Genomic DNA, 15,116 nt, shown 5'->3' with positions numbered 1-15,116 from the left:
ACCAGCTGTTTTTACAACATTCTTTGCACATCTTTTTTAAATAATGTCAAATAAATCCCCCCAACAGAATGGGTATTGTTTTGGATTTTGCATGGGGATTTCTAAACTAAATATTTCCTCATTAAGCACACTGACGTCTGTGTTACTCACATTTCCTCTTCTTTGATGGTGACAATAGCCAGAAGTGACACCTTCATGTAGGCCTTTGTGGACCGGAGGTTTTTAAGGGATGTGATAAACATGGACAATGTGCATTAAGTCAGGAAGTGTGATGCAACTATATAGCAAATGTGAATTAATTTATTTTCTTACTCAAGTAGCCCTCTCTGGTTAATGTTTCACACAGGTGTATTACCAAAACAAGAATTATGTAACAACAAATTTACCCAACCCAGGGAAACCCGGGATATTTGTGGTTGAAGCAGCTGCAACCTGGAGTGTTTGATTTTGACTCAAGTCTTGTGCCTCCCCCACGTCCGGTCTGGATACCATCACCCTCCATAATCTGTCCTAAAGGCTCCAAACATGTATTTAGTTCCTACTATCTTCAACTTGATCTAATACATTTCCTCTACAACCACTGACAGGTGAGGTGAATGACGTTGATCATCTTGTTACAATGTATCGTTGGGAAACCTTGGGTCGTTACTCCACCCAAACACCATTGCAAAGCAAGTACCCCCCCCATGACACATCCTGATGTCAGGACAATGCACGATCCCACACTACAAAAGCTGCACAATAAATGGCCCGAGGAATGTGACAAAGAGCTCAAGGCGTTGCGCTGGCCTCCAAAGTTCCCAGATGTCAAATTAACTGAGCAGCTGTTAGACATACCCAACCTCACAATCTGCTACCAACACCATGGTGCTATACACCACAGGACACCACCAGAGGTCCTGTGTCCATGCCTTATCAGAACCAAGTCCAATCCCCGGAGGCCCCACTGTGGATTTTTCTCCACCTGCACTGCATCCCCTTTTCGGTTGAGATCTGGTTGTTATGTAAAACAAGTTCAGTTCATTTCTTTGTTGGATCCTTGTTTTGGTCATGTAATTTTATGTTTGCTGTTTTCATGCTCTGAACTGGAAAAATTAGTTACCTGTTTGAGTTCCAGTTGTCTGCAGTCTCCTGCGCTCGTATTCACCTGCTCTGAGTCTCATGAAAAAGATCCAAGATTTCCCAACATAACATTGCAGTGACACTCCCCTCTGGCAGGAGGCTGTGATCCATTTGGACCAAAACCTCACACCACAGAAACAATTTCTTCCTGACTGCAGTGGGCCTCATCCACAAGACCTGGGACCCCCACTGATATGGACTCTTATCCCACACCATATATATATATATATATATATATATATTCTTACATATATTATATTTTTATTTATATATATATAATATAGTTTTGCAGTACCTTGTTTTATTTTTATTGCTCTTAATATGTTTACTGTAAGTTTAATGTTTACACCAAAAACCATAGCAATTTCCTTGTGAGTGAAAACCTTCTTGGTAATAATTCCTTTTCTTATTCTGATTCTGAAACACTGCAATCAGCATTATTTACTTCACCTGTCAGTGGTTTAATGGTGGAGCTGATGAGGGTGCAGTGAGAGGTGTTGATGATACTTTATCAAGTGCATTTGTTAAAGGCGTCAAGCATGAGCTACCTGTGAATTGAGCTTGTATCCTTGTTTGTACTGTTCAAAATAATTATTGATACAACAAGAGTCAAATGAATAAAGAATAATAATTTCATAAAAGTACAGCTACTTCTGTGTTATTCCCCTGTTGCACGAGGTACACGTCCAGCACAGTAACATGTAGGCACTTCTGTATTTCTAGACAGTGGGAGTTTGCACAAAGGAAACACACTGACATCAGTGCAGACAAAGAGGAAGGACAAAATACAAACAGAAGCCTGCAGAAACACAATGTGATTCATATATTATTTGTCAGTCTAATAAACTGAAATAGACTTCACAGAATTGCGGCGTATCTTGAAGGTGTGATTGCCCCTTCTATGTCGGTGAGAGCTGACATAGGAGGGGTGATGGGCAGTGTGTCAGCGAGAACTGACAAAAGAGTCGGTGATGGGCAGTGTTGGGGAGAAACCACTTACATGTTAGATGTAACTGGTAAAATAAATGTAAATGTAATCAATTACAGTTACTGAGAAAAAAAATATTTAATTAAATTACAGTTTTCTAATCAAAATGTTGGTGTTAACTAAAGGGATACATATGTTTTTTTTCAGTACAAAGTTTATTTGTTGAATAAAACATTAATCTGGCTACTTTATGTCTTCATGTAGGAAAGCCTTCTTTTGGCATATTTTTGAGACAAATTTGATTGCGCAACATTTATACACGTATGTTTTTAGGTCTTTTAAGCTGTATTGCCCTGTGTAAAACATTTGTTAGAAAAGTCATCAAAAAGCCATCACACGTAATGAGTTGCATGTCTTTGATGAAGTTATTAAAATAATTACATAACTCATCACATTTTTAACAGGGTAACTGGTAATCTGTAACAAATTACAGTTCAAAAGTAACTTTCCAACACTGATGATGGGAAGTCATCTGTTATTATTTTCTAATTTCTAAATCCTGATCATAACTTAAAACTGTGTGGAAAGCGTCACCAACTGTAACACCGCCAGCCACTTTAACGCTCCTGTTTCTAAAGGAATAAACACCTGGTAAAACATGCACCACTGATTTTCACACTCATATTTTTCATACTTACAAGACACTGACAGTGATAGGAATTTCATATCATGTGTCAGTTTCTCTCTTTAATCATAAGACACCTGTCTGCTTCCCCTTTCCAGCATACTGAGAAAATGTTTAATTCCTTTAAATAAAACTGAAAATGTGAGCACAAACAGTTTTGAGAAGCAACTATTGGGGATGGTGTGAATGCATGCATTCCACTTGTTTACTGTAATTTTCACTCAGCAACCTGTACCTAATTATAGTCTGAATATGAATATATACACTCACTTGGAAACCTTATAGTCTGCGGACAACAAACAACCTTTGCCTTTTTATTTGTGCAACTTGTGGAGAAAGGAAGATGATAACAAATAAAATAAATAGCCTGTATAATAAAACTGTTGTCATAAATGGTTGAGCACTTTTAAATAATTCTCTGATGGGGTTACTGTCTAAAATATGTCTTCACAAAAAAACAAAACACAAAACAAACAAAAATACAGATCATCTTCAGATTGCTGCCAATAGTTACCAACAAAGATCAACGACCAATCAATCATTTTGCTCAGGTAGCAAAAGAAGACTGATGTTGGTCCAGATGTCAAAGGGTTAATAGGAGTAAGCAAAGCTCAATATGTCACTGTACTGTAATGACTTTCGTATCATGACTGAAGTTATACATATGGCACCATCTAGTGAACAAATGAAGAAATGGTCTCTATTGTGGAAATACTTCTTCTTTGGGCCAGGTTTATTTTATTGTGAAAAAAGAAAAAGAAAAAAGAAGGCCAAAAAGTAGGTTTATTTATTTAACGCTAGCGGTTTACACTTTGTCAGCTTGCTTGTATGTTTTTATAAAATGTATGTTTTGGGTGTGGGTGTGATGGGAAATCCCCAACAGAGGGAGTAGTCCTGCAGAAAGCCTCATGTGTGCTGACGCGCATGCGCAGAAACGACGTCTGCCTGTCATTCTACACTTTCACTTTGCGCAGTAAGATATCGAGCAGCTTTCCACCAAAACTACAACAAAAACACACCACAAACTTCCAGTTTAAAGCCATGTTTGATGGACTATAAAGGAAGAAAGTATCATTTCGTCGGCTCAACCTTCTTTCTTGAACACTGAATAAGAAAACGGACCGTAAACAAGACCGTTAGCTAACTCTGGAGCAACAATGTTCTGACATCTGAAGTGAGCTAACAGTCCTCTGTCGCCTCTGAGCTCCTGCACAGGTGAGTACATGATTATTGTGGAGGCAAAGTTGCTTTTAGTAGACTGTTTGCTCAACCAAGTCAACCTGTGTATGAGTTATCTGACTTTTTTAAGCTGCCATTATAACTTTGCTAATCCAATAACAACAAAGGGGTTTACCAGGATTGTTTAGGGAGTGCATGTAAAGCGCCTGAGAAATTCCCTTAAGCCTCTCTAAAAATGCACAACCCTACCTCCATCGTCAATATTCATACTTTACAGTGTCTGGCCTTGTTAGATGGCGTGATTTTGAGATTTTAAAAGAAGACATGCATTTCTCACCAGCTTAACTTTAAATGGTTGTATTTTTTACATATTTTAACTATCCTCAGAGCCCCAAAAAGTGTTTCTTGTGTGCCAAGTTCCCAGTGCTTAAAAATGTATATTTGAAGGACCTTCCCTGCTTTGCACCATCTCCTCCTCTCACAAATAAACGAACGGTCCCTTACATTGATATTGTACGAGCAAAGTGCAACATCAAGAGCAATAAATGTGATTAAAGATTTAATAAAACCGTTTCCACGTGGCAAATTAGCTAATTGTATAGAAAAACAAACTGTGCACCACAATGGTATCACAGAAAAAAAACTAATAATACTGATAGCAGCTGTACAATACAGTAAAAAACATGATAGTAGAAGGCTTTAATATATGACTGATATTTAAACATGTTGCATAGAGGGTTACAAGGTTTACCAACATCTAGTAGTAAATAGTAGTAAATAAATAAATAAATGAAATAATAAATTTTTCATAGAGAGCTTTTTAAGCAGTGATATATATATATATATATATATATATATATATATATATATTAGTTTGCATTTATGTACACATACATGAATGCTCTATGCACATGAATCAGCACACATATGCACATTTTTTAAAAATAGTTATGAACAGTCAACTGTCACAATGTTTCCCCTGCAAATGTAGAGGCTGATGTGTAAAAACATAAGAGGCTTCAAGAAGATCCACAGTGCCTTGATGAAGATCTACAGTGCCATCCATAATGTTTCTCAACAATGAAAGATTTTGCATTTTGCTTCTTTTTTTGCAGCGGTCTCTAATAGACTGCCTCTGTTGCCCTGCGGCTCCAGACCTCTCACACAATGGAACGGACTGCACTCAAACAGAGCCAGCTGTGTGGCCCCTGGGAAATGAAGGAAAGACTTGGGACAGGAGGCTTTGGGCACGTCTACCTGTACCAGCACCTTGTAAGTTCTGTCATCCACCTTTATGCTAACCCAGCCCAGACACAGATGTCTCCTATTATTAAATTTAATTATATATAGCACCTGTTGAAACGAAGTTATGATGTGCTTTACAATAAAAACAATAATAAGCAAACACAGGCATGTCCAAGATGCAAGACAGGAAAAAATCGTATAAAACGTAACAATAAATATCATCAGTTAAGAAAACTATAAAAACTATAAAGCAGAATTTTAAGAAGAGGTTTAAGAGTTCGCGACTGGCAGCAGCATTTTGTACGAGTTATAGCCATTTTTTTCTGAATAAAATGCATTGCAGCACTAAAGTGTGGAAGAGATAAAAGCATAGATCACCTTTTTAAAATCTGTACATCTTGGTTAAATGTCCCCGTTTGGCAAAATAGGACTGCTACACTTTACTCAAATGGGCACTAAAAGACACCTTGAGTCAAAAATCCGTGTCTGTGTTTTGAGCAGGAGTTGGGTGAGAAGATTGCAGTGAAACTTTGCCGCTTGGAGCTGAACTCCAAGAACAAAGACCGCTGGGGCAGAGAGATTCAGATCATGAAGAAGTGAGTATAAATCATCCAGTCTTGTTCACAAAGTAACAAAGTAACAAACTTAACTGTACATTTTCTTCTTGTTATATCATCGCTGCATGTTTGTCTCTTTGTGTTACAGGCTGAACCATGTGAATGTTGTTCAGGCCAGAGAAGTACCAGAAGAGTTGAGCTCAATTGCTTTAAATGACTTACCTCTATTGGCCATGGAGTACTGCTCAAGAGGAGACCTACGCAAGGTACCAAGTGGGTATTTTATAAAGACTCCAAACACTTTGTTTTCTTTTCAAACAGTGCACTGTTAACCCCAATATCTCTGTATTTAGGTGTTGAATAAACCTCAAAATTGTTGTGGGCTGAAGGAGAGTGAAGTCCTCTCGCTGCTCACTGACATTGGTAAGGTTTTCTTACAAAAAGTCACTGTTATCACATGTTGATGGAGAAATTGATGTGTTCTTTTTAATTTTACAAACACAGGTTCTGGTATCCAGTATCTCCATGAAAATAAGATCATTCACAGAGACCTAAAGCCAGAGAACATAGTTCTTCAAGAGATTGGTGGGAAGGTGATCTTTTTTATTTTTGTACATGCATGCAGCCTGTGTAATCTTTAGTTTTATATATTATACAGTTTTCTGTTCCTTACTCTCATTGTAAAACTGTATTTTTCTCCAGCTTGTCCATAAAGTAATAGATCTGGGTTATGCAAAAGACCTCGATCAAGGCAGTCTCTGTACATCCTTTGTTGGAACTCTCCAGTATCTGGTAAATGTTGCATCAGTAATGAATCCCTGTTTTTTTTTCATTAGATGTTGATAATTAAGTCTTGTTTCATAATTCCATCTTTATGTGTCCAGGCTCCAGAGCTGTTTGAGAGTAAACCCTACACTGTAACTGTGGACTACTGGAGCTTCGGGACAGTGATCTTTGAATGCGCTTGTGGCTTTCGCCCCTTTTTACACCACATGCAGCCTGTGCAGTGGTGAGTCAACACAGCAGCAATGCAACATTGTATTCTGAAAAACTTGAGCAAACCATTGACTTTGAAACATGCGTTTGGAGAATTTAACATTCAACGAATTCTGTGTATCTAACTTATATTGCAAAATATACACGTGCAATCGACTTATCCTTTATAATCTGATGAATGTCCATACAATATAAATTACTCCAGAATGTCTCTCTAAAATTTTGATATTGAAGTATTACTGTAGTTCCTTAACGATTATTAGATAAAGATACTGAGCAATACAGAGTCACTGTAAGCCCATTATATACAGAATACTATTGCTGGTATGATATACACTCTTTATTGATGTTGTGGTTGTGATTACAACATTTTTATTAATCTGCGAAGTATTTGCTTGTGCTGAAATTGTAGACAAAGTAGCAGTGTTTTTTCTCTGAATGTTTGGAACACTTTTTGGATTGATTTGATTTGATTTCTTGGCTTTATTTTTCGATCTTTCTTTGGTTTGTTTGCTTTTGTAGGACAAGTAAAGTCAAGAACAAAGGCCTGAAAGACATCACGGCAGTAGAGGACATGAATGGAGAAGTCAGATTCTCCACACATCTCCCATATCCCAACAATCTCAGCAGGTAGAGACACAAAAAAACACTTTCTCATACCTACCAGTCAAATGTCCGTCATTATAGCATCATAACAGGCATCTAATGTGTGTGTGTGTGTGTGTGTGTGTGTGTGTACATAGGCCGCTGCTAGAGCCAGTTGAGTCTCTTCTGCAGATGCTGTTACTGTGGGACCCTGCAACGCGTGGTGGAGGGCTGGATCCTGACACAAACAAGCCGTACTGCTACACAGCCCTGCAAACTATTCTCAACATGAAGGTTAATAATATGAACCTTGCTTGTATTTTACTTAAATCCGGTTTTATTGAGTGCATTTGTGGTTTTACATATCCCAGCTGAGGGTAAAGCGAAACATCCTCGCTCTGTGCTTTTTTTTCCTCAGGTGATTCATGTGCTGGACATGACTTCAGCACAGCTGCACTCTTTGGTTTTGGGTGCTGAGGAGAGCTTACACTCCCTGCAGCTTCGTCTGGAGACACACACGCAAACACACATCTCCCCGCTGAGTCAAGAGCTGCTGCTGGAGACGGGAATCTCCCTCGACCCACGCAGACCGCCCGCACACTGTCTGCCAGATGGATTGGTATGTGACACACGCACACAAAAAAATATCTCATGCCATACAGACCCAGCCACAAGTACACACGCAGCAGATGACCTACTCTTCTCATCTCCACATTTTAAAAAAATACAGTTTTTGTTTTGAAATTTTGGGTAGCTCTACTACTCTACTAATGCCTTAGTATTCCAACAGTGCACTCAACATTTTCTTTACAGTGGGTCTTTTCTAGGGGTGTTGTAGGGATTATTTTGATTCTAAATTGAAAATTGATCAAAGTGAGCTTTCAGTTTAGATAATTAAAAATCAAACACAGGATCCCTCCCAAAAAAACAACCCCAAAAAACACTTCAATGAAAGACAACTCAGCATAGCTTACCAGTAGCTTGCAGCTGCACTTTTCCAGACACTGTGGCCACTCCCGAAGTCAGAGATGATCGAGAAACAACAGAACTGGAAATTTTTCCTGCTTCCCTGAAGTCGCTGGTTTAGCAACCTTTTGGCCTTACCCATGTGTCATGTAAAAAAACAAATGTGTCATTGCCAAAAAAAAGTTTGTAGGCTGTGCAAGTGAAGTGACAGTGATGCATGAAAGAAGTACCCTTCTGCCATCCAGCGGATCTTTGTCTTTATGTATAACAATTTATTTCCAGTTGACTGGTGAAATAAAGTATCATCATATTTTAAATAATTTATTGAAATTTAACCGTGAAGCCTAAGTCAGTACTTATGAACCAAGGGTCTTTTGATCTTTACTAATTGAGACTCGATTCTCTAACAGAGATATAGCCTTCAGTGCTGACAAAAGAATGTTTAAGTTGAAAATTGAACCGAATCACAAACTTAAATTCAGAATTCAAATCAAATCGTGAATTTGGAGAATTGTGACACCCCTAATCTTTTGTGGAGTAAAAATAAATAAGGCAAATAAGTTAATAGGTGTAATAACTGACAAATTGTTTGCAACATGTATGAATGAATGCATGAGGATTGTTTGTTTTTTGCCTTTCTGTCTCCTCTGGAAGAAAATGTATCAGTGATATTTGTTCTCTGCTTTCAGCGAGGCTGGGACTGCTCCATAGTCTTCCTTTTTGATAAGAGCCTCACCAAGTACTCTGGACCACTGACTGCCAGACCTCTGCCAGACAGTGTCAACTTTATAGGTGAGATATTTAACTGTATACAGAGCTGTAAAAATGACAAAAGTTACTCTTCAGTCTGTTTGTCTGCTGCTGCTCTCTGAAAGGTTTCCTGGAGGCTGATGAAAGATGAAAGAATGAAAAATGTTGATAATTGGATGAAGTAAATAAAAGTGATCGGCAGTGTGCAAGATTTATACATCCTTCTCAGTTAACAGTGAGTTTTTGGTCTAACAAATATGTCATTAAGACCATGGATGGATTACTGAATAGGCCTTCCAGGCACAGGCACCAGGGCCCAAAGTGTCACGGGGCCCCCTGGCCTTTTTTTGCAAAATATCCCTCAAATTTACCAACCGGGAAGAGACTCAAGATAACGACAGAGACGCAAAAATACCATAAAGAGAAGCAAGGGAACTGCAGACACAAAAATTAGTACAGAAACAGGCAAAACAACCACACACACAAAATTATCTTAAAGAGACCCAAAAAACTACAATGGCTCAGCAGTTGTTGGTATAGTTGACGGCGAAGGTGAGGTAGAGTACAGGGCCACTGTTGTTTTTTGATATAGTACATAGTATTTACTATTATTGGATATTTCTTGAAGTGAATATTTCTAATATTTATATAGCATAGTATGGTAATTCATCTTTAAGATTTTTTTTGTGTGTTGTTAGCTGTGAATAAACAGCTGTAACAAATGTACTTTCCTGTGGTGGATGAATAAAGTATCTATCTATCTATCTATCTATCTATCTATCTATCTAAAACACAGTAACCTTAACAACACACAAAATGACTACAAAGACACACAAAAGAACCACAAGGAGACACAGTTACCTCAAAGAAACACAAAATTGCCTCATTAAGACACATAATTACCTCAAGGAGGCCTAAATAACTACAAAAAGACACCAAACAACCCCAAAGAGACAAAGAATGACAAAAAAGATACTAAATGAACACTAAGAAACACAAAACCACAAAAAAAAATGCCTAAGAACTACAAAGAAATGTAAAACCAAAGAGAAGTGGTGGGGCCCATTTTCTCACAATCCACCCATGGTTAAGACATGTTTGAGTGCAACATCTATGTTGATGTTTTTACCTCCAAAATACTTTATACATTGTAGCAAATGCACTCAAAATTATTTTCCAGGTTAATGTGGGAATCATGTGTTGTCTCAGTCAGGGAAACAAAGACACAGCTGCCACTGTCTGCACTGAGAAAAGTTTGGGGAGAAGCAGTCAGCTACATCTGCGGACTGAAAGAGGACTACATTCGCCTGTACCAGGGACAGAGGGCTGCCATGTAAGTGCACAAACACACATGCACACACACCCACACACTGAAGCATCCTGACCTTTTGTTTGTGTGCATGTAGGCTGAGCCTGCTGCGCTACAACACCAACTTAACGCGGTACAAGAACCTGCTGTTCTCCCAGTCACAACAGCTCCGAGCCAAACTGGCTTTTTTTAAGACCAGCATCCAGCATGACCTTGAGCAGTACACCAAGCAGAGACACGTTGGTATCTGTGAGTGGATGTTAATCTCCTGCTGTGATAAATAATTAAAAGTCATTTACCGAAGCTTTTAAGTGAACTATCTGATGTTGTTGTGTGTTTTTTGAAGCTTCAGAAAAAATGTTGAAGACCTGGCAGGAAAATGAAGAGAAGGCTGATGGCTTTACAAAGGTAGGACAGATGTTATGTACCTGCAGTAATGAACTTCCTTGCAGTTATTTAAAAACACTACATGCTATAAGGATGCTTTCTACTGTAGGTTGCAGATGTGGGGTATCTGGATGAAGAGATTGTGGCTCTACATTCTGAGATTGTGGAGTTGCAGAGGAGTCCATTTGCCAGGAGACAGGGGGATGTGATGGAACAGCTGTCAGTAACTTTCTTATATATATATAAATAAATATATAAAGATATAAATATATATATATATTTTTTTTTTTTTTAAGGATGCTATAAAGGATGTCACTTTTTTTTTTTGCATAAACAAAATGCCACAAACGTAACAAATCCCTGCAAATGTAATAGCTATCACATTTGCAGGAAATTACGTCTATCAGTTGTAGTGGACAACTGCTACTTGATCATCTCTGACTACGGACATGTGTTACGTTTGTGGGATTATTACATTAAAAGTGGCAGATTTGTATTACGTTCTGGTTTATTATGTTTGTGGGCTGTCATTAGATTGGAATACTTTGCTTCTCAGAGTAGAGATTACTGTATTTCATGATTTTGAAATCTAATTTCATACACTTGGCAGTTTTTTCAATGCTCACATTGGCATCTGGCTATTGTTTTAAGATAGGCTTGAGTATTTATGAACCTGTTCTTTAAAAATAACTGTTATGCATAACTTAACTCTCTCTCTTTGCCTTTTTTTTCCAGTGAGGACAAGGCCATTGAACTCTACAAGCAACTGAAAGCTAAATGCAAAAGTTAGTATGACCCATTTTCACATTTAAAATATCAGACATGAGTCATAGGGGCTCCTGCTTTACATTGGAATAAGATTATGTTTGTTTCTATGGATACGCCTTAGTTGTGTAACAAAGTACTTGTCCGACACAAAATATCCAGAAGGATTCACTGAACAAATGTGTCACAGGGGTCACTGTTTAATTAATTCCTTAGCATGGCTGTTATTTTGAAAAGGAGGATTGCGTGTAGTGTTGGTTTACAGACTGTAAGATGAGAGTATGGACAATCACAGGAGTGTGTGTTTTTGCAGGTCCCGACCCTCCACATGGCTACAGTGACAGCTCCGACATGGTGAAGATGATACTCCAAACAGTTCAGAACCAGGACAGAGTGCTGAAAGACTTGTACACTCACCTGAGGTAATTCGTTTATAAGTGAAGTCCAAAGAGATACACACACAAACTTGCAAACTTCAGCACCACTGAGGTTTCATTGTACAGTTCCTGTGTGTCCTTTGTGTTTTCCTCATCTTCCTCCTTTTTTTTCTCCGTAGCACAATTCTGGTGTGTAAGCGGCGCATTGTTGATTTATTCCCGAAGTTGGAGAGGGCCGTAGAGAACATAAAAACCGCAGAGGCAGCAGTTATGCAGATGCAAATGAAGAGACAGAAAGAGTTCTGGTATCTACTTAAGATAGCCTGTGTGAGTATATAACAAATGGCATGACAGAAAGTATTCTCAGCTATCAGTGATTAATAAATGTACAAGTCAAATTATACTGTAGATAATACAGTGTGTGTTTGGGTTTTTAGGCCCAGAGCAATTCTCCATCACAGTCACTTCTGCAACGGCCCACTGACAGGTAAGATCTGTGCAAATCACAAGTTTGACTTAGCTCAGTATTGATTAAAATTATATCTGAGAAACATTGTCAAAGGGAACAGTCACACTAAAACATCATGTGGCTATTTGTCATCATTTGTCATGATACGTTTAAATCTACACTTTGAAAAACCAGTTGAATGATCTCTTAAAACCAGCTAATGGGTTTTCTACAAATCACAAAGCTGCTACAAGAAGTCGCCCCATGCACCTCAAAGTCTAGAAGCTTGTAGAAGAAACTTGACTTAAATTCCCCTCAATGACTATAACTTGAAGACAAAAATATGGAGCCCCAAAGTCCTGAAAGATTTTATATCCTTACTGATTTGTGGGTCAGAGGTGGTACTGCCCAGGACACACTTGAAAACTAGTCATGAAAATAACTAACCATTAAACTGTTAACAATAAAGCTCCTTTGTGCAGCACAAAAAACCCGCTAAAATCTGGATTTTTATAAATAATGGAAAATGTTTAATTGGCATTCACAGCCCCATCAAATGACTCTGCAGTTGTCATGTGTATTTATTGGCTCCAGCTCTGATCGGCATCGATGAGAACACAACACTGGCGTGATGCAATGACACGCCGTCACAAAATGCCGTCTGTCTCTGCCGAAGCAGCACTGAAAACATCGCTCCTAAGTAGTCTGTACTGAATTTGAAAGACACAAGAGATAAATAAAAAGAAATATCTACTATAACATTTTCACCAGCCTCCATGCTGCCATCTACTGCTTACAAACCTGTTCTCTGGCCTGTCTGTGGCGTTAAAAGCGACACACCAAAAAAACAAAACAAAACAACAAAAACACATAGAAAGGCATGCTCGTCAGCTGGAGAGCCATGCTCATAGCTCTGGTCTACTGGCAATGGGAAAGCTAGTGGGAAAACTCTCACCAATGCAACGCAGAGACAACTTGGCCTAATAGATAAAGTTAGCCGTTTGATGCAAACTCAATGTCCTTGTTGCCAAGCTCACACTCCCGCAGCAGTAGTGTCATGTTTTTTTTATTTTTATTTTTTTACCAATTTTAAATACGTTTTTTTTCTGTTGCAGTTATTTATATTAGCACCGTACAGTTAATTTAGAGGGTTTTTTTTTTCTCTCTTTCAGTGAAACCGTGCATCAGTTACTGGATGAGAACGAGCGTTATCTGAGTCAACTAACTTCTCTGCTGCAAGACGCCACCCAGGAGATGGAGCACAGTGTGATGGTATGATATGCAGGAGTGAGGGAGTGTGTTCATGTCAACCGATCCCTAAATCTATTTACTGCTGGCTATTTTTGACTAACTTAAAATACATAAATGTTATTAGTCTCCACATACTGTATATGTTCACTCATCTGTCTTCTCAAAACCATACGTTTGAATTCAGTCCGTACTGTATCGTGCAGGTCGACTGATTCAATGTCAAGTTTTGAGATGGGAGAATGGCATGAAAATGTTTAGTAGATGTTAAGTAGCACGGTATTAATGTGTTTGTTTCTCTTCAGGATCAGGACTGGAGCTGGACTCAGTACGGAGCAGTGACAGCCCAACCTCAGAAGCTGTAAAAACTGACCAAAGACTCTGTCATGAGTCAAAGATAATATACTGTACACAAGTGCCTTATCAGAGTTACACTATCTGAAAGCTTTGTGATCTCATACTGTGTCTTTTACTGACATTTACTGCTGTAAGACAACATATGAAACAGCCTGATATGGTAAGCTATTCATGTTTTAATTTAAATGTATATCATTGAGTTTTAGCTGTAACCAAGACTTATTTATATAACTGGTAATATGATTAGAATAAAACATTGCTGCTGACAAAGTGTGCATGGTGGAATGTGGATAAATTTTATAAATGTATGGCACATATATCATGTTTTTGTCTTTTCTCTGCAAGTGTTAAACTGTTGAAGTTATTAAGTATGTGGTTCTTTACACTTACACAGTGGACTGCCTGCACACATAGACGGGAAATTGCTTGTTTATAAGACCCTGGGTTCAAAAGTCTTCTGGGAGCTGCTGAAATCCAAACAACAAGGAGGCAAAACAAAAGCAAGTTGCATGAAATATTATGAATGAAAACAAAAAAAATGTTAACAGGGTTGGTTAAAGGAAGTGCATTTAGTTAGGATGTCTCATTTTGATTTCAACAGAAAATTATCTTTCATATTTGAAAGAATTATTAAAGGAAGAGAAACATCAGTATAGTCTGCTTGTATGAAAAGTGCTATACAAATAAAGTCTGACTGATTGACTGATTGATGCTGTCAGGTGCAAGAGTTCATTGTAATAATGAAATTCATATTGTAAGCAAAGCAATGTGGCATCTCCATCTATTGTTTTAGTTGAATACTGACCTTCATAAGTCCACATCATAGTTTGAGGTTTAGGTTTAACAGTTAAACTATGTCTGGCAAACCAGGCGTACATTAAACAATTTAGTAAAGATTTTCATAATTAGTGGATTCACTATTTTAGGTGAATATTAGGTGACACTGAATTAATATTACCACAAAAATATTTGAATCCCTAAGTGTTGGTTTTACTTACCTATGAGTATCTTAAGGTTGCATTTACTCATAAAACTAAAAATGAAATATGTCAACATACATCCCTACAATTTATTCAGCTCTATGCAAATAGCTTATTTGGGTTTGTTTGATAGCTTATAAACATCATCTTAACATGTGTCATTATTAACATTTTACCATTAATGTTTACTTTTATTTGTTTGTTTTATAAGAAATAAAATACAAAAATACAA

General features: G+C 37.9%; 1 protein-coding gene across 2 annotated transcripts; it reads left to right on the top strand.

Annotated features, from left to right (window-relative positions):
- Positions 1 to 3,688: 3,688 nt before the first annotated feature.
- On the top strand, positions 3,689 to 14,221 carry LOC121954423 (inhibitor of nuclear factor kappa-B kinase subunit alpha-like). 2 transcript variants are annotated; one of them, XM_042501915.1, is made up of 22 exons: positions 3,689 to 3,950; positions 5,030 to 5,186; positions 5,661 to 5,755; positions 5,865 to 5,982; positions 6,070 to 6,139; positions 6,221 to 6,309; positions 6,419 to 6,508; positions 6,601 to 6,725; positions 7,235 to 7,342; positions 7,456 to 7,591; positions 7,716 to 7,916; positions 8,953 to 9,055; positions 10,223 to 10,346; positions 10,420 to 10,571; positions 10,669 to 10,730; positions 10,819 to 10,928; positions 11,445 to 11,494; positions 11,788 to 11,896; positions 12,031 to 12,178; positions 12,289 to 12,338; positions 13,472 to 13,571; positions 13,853 to 14,221. In XM_042501915.1, the coding sequence occupies exons 2-22, from the start codon at positions 5,082 to 5,084 to the stop codon at positions 13,910 to 13,912; spliced, it is 2,205 nt and encodes a 734-aa protein (XP_042357849.1). In that variant the 5' UTR covers positions 3,689 to 3,950; positions 5,030 to 5,081; the 3' UTR covers positions 13,913 to 14,221. The 2 variants fall into 2 exon arrangements, with proteins under 2 accessions (XP_042357849.1, XP_042357850.1); XM_042501916.1 differs by lacking the exons at positions 3,689 to 3,950; positions 5,030 to 5,186 and having other exon boundaries at positions 5,680 to 5,755; positions 5,865 to 5,989.
- Positions 14,222 to 15,116: the final 895 nt, after the last annotated feature.

This window comes from Plectropomus leopardus, chromosome 15, assembly GCF_008729295.1.
Source record: "Plectropomus leopardus isolate mb chromosome 15, YSFRI_Pleo_2.0, whole genome shotgun sequence".
In the NCBI taxonomy this organism is placed as follows: domain Eukaryota; kingdom Metazoa; phylum Chordata; class Actinopteri; order Perciformes; family Serranidae; genus Plectropomus; species Plectropomus leopardus.
Note: the sequence above shows the minus strand (reverse complement) of the source record. Positions and strands in the feature narration are given on the sequence as shown.

What these genes read in the sequence shown, in the direction of transcription:
- LOC121954423 (XM_042501915.1), top strand. Translation starts at nt 5,082, where the DNA reads ATGGAACGGACTGCACTCAAACAGAGCCAGCTGTGTGGCCCCTGGGAA. An exon ending in TTGGAACTCTCCAGTATCTG is followed by an intron (nt 6,509 to 6,600) that starts GTAAATGTTGCA and finishes TTATGTGTCCAG; the next exon opens with GCTCCAGAGCTGTTTGAGAG. An exon ending in CTGCAACGGCCCACTGACAG is followed by an intron (nt 12,339 to 13,471) that starts GTAAGATCTGTG and finishes TCTCTCTTTCAG; the next exon opens with TGAAACCGTGCATCAGTTAC.